Source organism: Mandrillus leucophaeus, unplaced genomic scaffold, assembly GCF_000951045.1.
Source record: "Mandrillus leucophaeus isolate KB7577 unplaced genomic scaffold, Mleu.le_1.0 Scaffold150, whole genome shotgun sequence".
Classification (NCBI taxonomy): domain Eukaryota; kingdom Metazoa; phylum Chordata; class Mammalia; order Primates; family Cercopithecidae; genus Mandrillus; species Mandrillus leucophaeus.
The window spans coordinates 3,066,393-3,072,466 of NW_012101477.1; the positions used below are offsets into that span (position 1 = coordinate 3,066,393).

A 6,074-nucleotide genomic window follows, 5' to 3' on the forward strand; every position below is an offset into this window, starting at 1 on the left:
GCTCACACTTGCTTCTTCCCTCATTGGTTGGACATTTCTGCAACAGACATTTCCAGGAACAGGCAGTCCTGCCTTTGCATGGCTTCCCTCTCCAACCAAGGCCAGTGACATCCAACTCTCCATCCTTGCACAGGCTAAGGGCTTGGGCACACTCACTGGGCACCACAGCGAAGGCCGGGAGGTACTCAGCCGTGAGCAAAGGTGTCGGCAGCTTCCGGATGAACCTTTTGAGCAAATCGGAGGCGTCATTGTGATGAACCTCGTCCCAGCTAAAAAGGCCAGCATAGAAGTCTCTCTCCAGCTTCTGTTCCAGCCCCTACAGGAAGGAGGGCATGAAAACACAGTTGGCCCAGCGCTCCGGTAGAAGCTGCTCTACCACTTCCCTGGGGCTCGGTTGCCTCATCTGCAAAGTGGGGACAACAAGAGCACCTCCCTCGTGGGGTTGAAGTGAGGACGAAATGGCCTAAAGTGCGTGTCACTGAGCACAGGGCTCTGCTCATTAAGCGTTGGTGGTCTGACTCCAGGGCCCACGCTCTCCGCCACCATGCTCATCATGCCACCTTCAGCCTCTCAAACCCTCAACCCACACAGAGACCAAAGACAGATCACCGGCAAGCCAGGGACTGGATTCTCTCCTGGCTTAACACACATGTGAGGATGGGGGAGATGCAGCCTCAGTGAAGCGGAGGAAGCCAAACCATTACCTTGACCCTGGCCTGGGATCCGGGCACCCTGAGAATGCCTTCTGTGTCCAGTCCTCTCTTTTCCAAACAGGACAGCAGCTGTCAGAGAGAGAAACCAGCACTTAAACTAGGAAAAGCTGAAAAGCAGGATTCAAAATGGTGTGTTTGTCTCCCATGAAAATCAGAAAGAGGGGAGTACCCGGAGAAGGGTTTCCTTCAAAATAATAATAGTTTTTGTGACCACCTCCATGAGCCAGGCATTGTGAGAGCTTCATACAGATTTTTCTCATTTAATCATTGATAAGAGGAGGATACTGTTATCATTATCCCAATTTACAGATGTTGAAAGGGAGGCTAATGAAAGTTCAAAAATCCACCCTTGACTTGAAGATTCAGAAGTTAAAAAGAAAAGAAAAAAAAAATCCACCCCAAGGATCACTTGAGGCCAGGAGTTCGAGACCAGCGTGGGCAACATAGTGAGACCCTGTCTCTACAAAAAAGTTAAGACAAAAATTTATAAAATAAAAACAACAACAACAACAAAAATCCACCCAGGTCTCTGAGCTAGCGAGTGCCAGAGCCAGAATTTGAACCCAGGTCTGCCTGATTCTAAAGCCCATCCTTTCACCCCTTTGCTAGATGTCTCCTGACAATGGTCCCCAGAGCCGGCCTCCGAAGGATTACATAAACCCAAACTGGGGACGACTTACGGCCTGAAGGACCAGTGGGACCTGTGTGCTGGGGAGGACTTTGTGGTCAGCTTCTAGCAGGCTGTCAAGGGGCACACCGAAGAGGCGAGTTTCTGCAGGAAATCAAAGAGCAGAAGGTGCGTTTCACTTCCTGGAACGACCACTGGGCTTGCACCTGCAAGATCTCCTGGGCAACTAGAATCAGACCCCTTTCCCTGTGGAAGGACTGAGCTCTCGAGAGAATGGCCGGACCCAAACCTCTCCTCTTGAGCAGATTATTTGGCCTCAGCAGTAATGAAAACATCACTGCTGAGGAGATATGTCTCAGAGCAGAAAATCTCAGCTGGATAAAGAAGTATTGAAAGGGCTGGGTGCGGGGGCTCAAACCTGTAATCCCAGCACTTTGGGAGGCCAAGGTGAGCGGATCACCCGAGGTCAGGAGTTCGAGACTAGCCTGGCCAACGTGGCGAAACCCCGTCTCTACTAAAAACACAAAAAAATTTTAGCCGAGCATGGTGATGGGTGTCTGTAATCCCAGCTACTTGGGAGGCTGAGGCAGGAGAATTGCTTGAACCCGGGAGGCGGAGGTTGCAGTGAGCCAAGATCATACCACAGCACTCCAGCCTGGGCAATAAGAGCGAAACTGTCTCACAGAAAAAAAAAAGTCTTGAAAGGGAAGTACGCTGCTGCTTCAGGGAGCACCAGGTATAAAAATGTAACAGCAGCCCTGGGTCGAGCTCTGGCTCTGCAGGATGGGCCAGGTTCTAGAGAATGTATTCCCCAGGTCCATCTTAACCACCCTGGCTTGAAGTCTTCTCAGGCAAACTCCTCCTTCCACATTTTCTCCACACCTTCCTTCTTTCTCCCTTCTCCAGCCTGCGCCAGCTCTGCTAGATTCCTCCCCCTGGTCTTTTTTATTCCCCATCCTCTTGTCTTTAAAGAAACAAACCAAAAAACCAAACCAAAACAAACCAAAAAAATCACAGTGCATAATGCTGACAATGACACAGCAAGATGAACACTTTCACACACTGCTGAAGGGCAATATTATCTCAAGAACTTAACTCATAAATGTAATCTAAAGTAATCTAAGATGCATTCAAAAGCATATACACAGCAGTAGTGATTGTGTCTTATAGTAGGAAAGATATGGGCATCAAAAATGTCTGCTAATAGAGAAATGGTTAAATATATTAGAATACATCCACAAGGAGGAAAATAGTGCAGTGATTAAAAATTGTGTTTTCACTGAGGCAAGGTGGCTCATGCCTGTAACCCCAGTACTTTGGGAGGCTGAGGTGTGAAGGTCATTTGAGCCCAGGAGTTCGAGCCAGGTCTGGGCAACATGGAAATACTGCCTCTCTACAAAAAAATACAAAAATTAGCAGGGTGTGGTGGCACACACCTGCAGTGCCATCTACTCAGGAGGCTGAAGTGGGAGGCTCACCTGAGCCTGGGGAATTTGAGGCTGCAGTGAGCTGTGATCATGCCACTGCACTCCAGCCTGGGCAAGAGAGAGAGACTCTGTCTCAAAAATAAATAAATAAATAAATAAATAAAAATCAAGTTTTCAAGGAATTTTAATAGTTGTGGTAGATGCCACTATTGTTCTAAATTCATTACCCCTTTTTGTATCCATACCCTCTGCCACATGAATTTGCAAATCTTCCCATTAGGGAAGCACAGTGTCCCTCCTCACCCCTTGCTAGGCCATGTGACTAGTTTGGACCAATGGCATGGGAACCTACACGATGCAAGCAGAGGCTTAAAATGCATTGTGTGGTAGAGTTTGCCCTCTGAACTTCTGCTGTCACTATGAAACTATCCTCCAGACGGCCAGCTGGTCCCAGGAGGACAAAAGAACTGGGAGCAGACCTACACTCAGCCAACAACTTGGAGCTAAGCCCAGCCTAGATCAGCCAAGCTACACCCAGTTTACCCATAAACACGTGAGCAAGAGTAAAGAGTTCTTAAGTCATGAGTTTGGGGGTTGTTTGTTATGTAGCATTATCATGACAACCACTAAATGATACAATAACTGGAAAATGTCCATAATTCTATACATATAATACTCTATAATATAGATCGATAACTATGATGTATTCTATTATATATAATGGAATTATGAAACAGGGCCTCATAGTTCTATATAGAGTTGAGACAGAGACTCTCTCTGTCACTAAGGCTGGAGTGCAGTGGCATGATCGAGGCTCACTGCAGCCTTCACCTCCCAGGCTAAAAGTGATCCTCCTACCTCAGTCTCCCGGGTAGCTGGGACTATAGGTGTGCACCACCACGCCTGGCTACTTTTTTATTTTTTGTAGAGACAGGGTCTCACTATGTCACCCATGCTGGTCTCAAACTCCTGGGCTCAAGTGACCCTGCCACCTCGGCCTCCCAAAGTGTTGGCATTACAGGAGTGAGTCACTGCTCCCAGACCATAATTATATAATATGAGGTGAAAAAAGGATACGCACACATACACACAAAGGAAGATAATGCACGAAAAATGCTTTTCTGAATTATATTTTTTCCTTTTTGTATTTTACTCTATTTCACAAATTTCCCACAATGAGCAGGAATTGTTTTCATATGCAGAAAAAAATGTAAACAGAAGGAATATAGAAGCTGAACATACTGGCCGGGCGCGGTGGCTCACACCTGTAATCCCCACACTTTGGGAGGCCGAGGCAGGCAGATCACGAGGTCAAGAGATCAAGACTATCCTGGCCAACATGGTGAAACCCCATCTCTACTAAAAATACAAAAATTAGCTGGGCATGGTAGTGCACACCTGTAGTCTCAGCTACTCGGGTGGCTGAGGCAGGAGAATCGCTTGAACCCGGGAGGCGGAGGTTGCAGTGAGCCGAGATCGCACCACTGCACTCCAGCCTGGTGACAGAGCGAGATTCCGTCTCAAAAAAAAAAAAAACAAAGCTGAGCATCTCTCTCTTGGTGGGAGAATTCGTGTATAGCTCCCTGGGAGAAAGCCAGGACTGTGGCCACAGGGCTTTCCCTGGGCCGGGGCTGCTCACCTGCCGCTTTCCACTTCCCCGCCTTGCTCCTCTTCAGGTCCAAGCCAAGGACATCACAGAGCGCGGTCAGCTCTATGAGGGCCAGAGAAGGTACCTTCCTCATATCCTGCAGCGACAAGTCTCCTATCCTCGTCACGCCAAGTCTGCCTTTGGGGATGGTAAACTTCTATTAATAGAGAGGGAAGTAAAGACAATTTGTCAGGCTATGTGTCTGATGGGTATTTGGGGGCTCCCCCTTCTCCCCTGGGCATTTAGGCGGAAGGAAGAGCAGCGTGGATAAGAGCTGGTGCTCAGGAGTCCATCCTCAAGTCAAGTCCAAGCTCCACCTCTTGCAAACGGAGTGACATTCTGAGCCTCTGATTCCCCATCTATAATCATAAAATAGAGCCTACCTCAGAAGGTTTTTGCATGTCTGTTTTTTTCTTTGGAGACACTGTCTTGCTCTGTTGCCCAAGCTGGCGTACAGTGGCATGAACATTGCTCACTGCAGCCCCGACCTCCTGGGCTCAATTGATCCTCCTGCCTCAGCCTCCTGAGTAGCTAGGACTACAGGTATGTACCCCGACACCTGGCTAAACTTTATATTTTTTGTAGAGACAGAGTTTCTCTATGTTGCCTGGGCTGGTCTCAAACACCTGGGCTCGAGCGATTCTCCCACCTCAGCCTCCCAAAGTGCTGGAATTACAAGCATGAGCCACCACAACGGCCTCATACAATTTTAGTGGGAGCAAATGACCTAATGGATATAAAGTGCTTGGCACAGTCCCAAGCATATAGCGAAGTCTCAAGAAACGGAAACTGTTTTCACTGCCTGCCCTCCCACAAGAGGACCTGGAGAAGAGGGATCACCCCATGGGCTTCTTATTCTTGCTTCTACTCTTGCCCTTTGTTCCTCTCCCTCACCAAGTCTGTCCCCAACCTTGGCCAGGCCACCCGCAGAAATAAAGAATGCTCAACCCTGCCATCTAGAGGCCACATTGGGAATCTGCAGGCAGCTCCAGGCTTTCCTGCCCCCCAAGGTCAGAGAAGGCAAGCAGGAGGGCCAGGCTTGCTCAGCACTGCCTGGAGGGCGTGGCCAGACCACTTCCCAGTGCCCCTTTCGAGTGAGTGCTCAAAGGGAAAGAAATGGTAATTGATGCTTATAATACAGCCTAGTGCTTGAGGCATGAGCTATGGAGTCACACCCCCGGGGTTCAAATCCTTACTTTACCTGTGAGTGCAAGCAAATAATTTTACCCGTGTGTTCATCTGCAAAATGGAAGTGATAACAGTATCTACTTCACAAGACTGTTGGTAAGATTAAATTCAATAAAGTGTATGAAACATGGTGCCTGACACATAGTGAGTACTCAGTACTTATTACTACTTTTTAGTTTATTAACACAATTATCAGCAGCTTAATAGAATGAAATTAAATCAAATATGTGAAGTAGTTGGCATAATGCTTAGTGTGTGGTAAAAGATCAATATGTGATGCTTTTAGCATTATTATTATTATTCACAGGAGAGTCTTGCTCTGTCGCCCAGGCCGCAGTGCAGGGGCGCAATCACAGCTCACTGTAACCTTGAACTCCTGGGCTCAAGTGATCCTCCTGCCCTAGCCTCCTGAGTAGCTAAGATTACAGGCACACACCACCACACCCAACTTTTTTTCCTGTATTTTTTTG

General features: G+C 47.8%; 1 protein-coding gene across 1 annotated transcript in view; it reads right to left on the minus strand.

Annotated features, from left to right (window-relative positions):
* The window catches only part of ARHGAP40 (Rho GTPase activating protein 40), a 54,384-nt gene that overhangs the window by 12,579 nt on the left and 35,731 nt on the right, over positions 1-6,074 (minus strand). The window contains exons 6-9 of the mRNA XM_011974973.1: positions 4,408-4,573; positions 1,394-1,485; positions 705-782; positions 157-316 (exon numbers count right to left, since the gene is read on the minus strand). Of these exons, the coding sequence (XP_011830363.1) occupies positions 157-316; positions 705-782; positions 1,394-1,485; positions 4,408-4,573 (496 nt within the window). The remainder of the gene's footprint in view (positions 1-156; positions 317-704; positions 783-1,393; positions 1,486-4,407; positions 4,574-6,074) is intronic.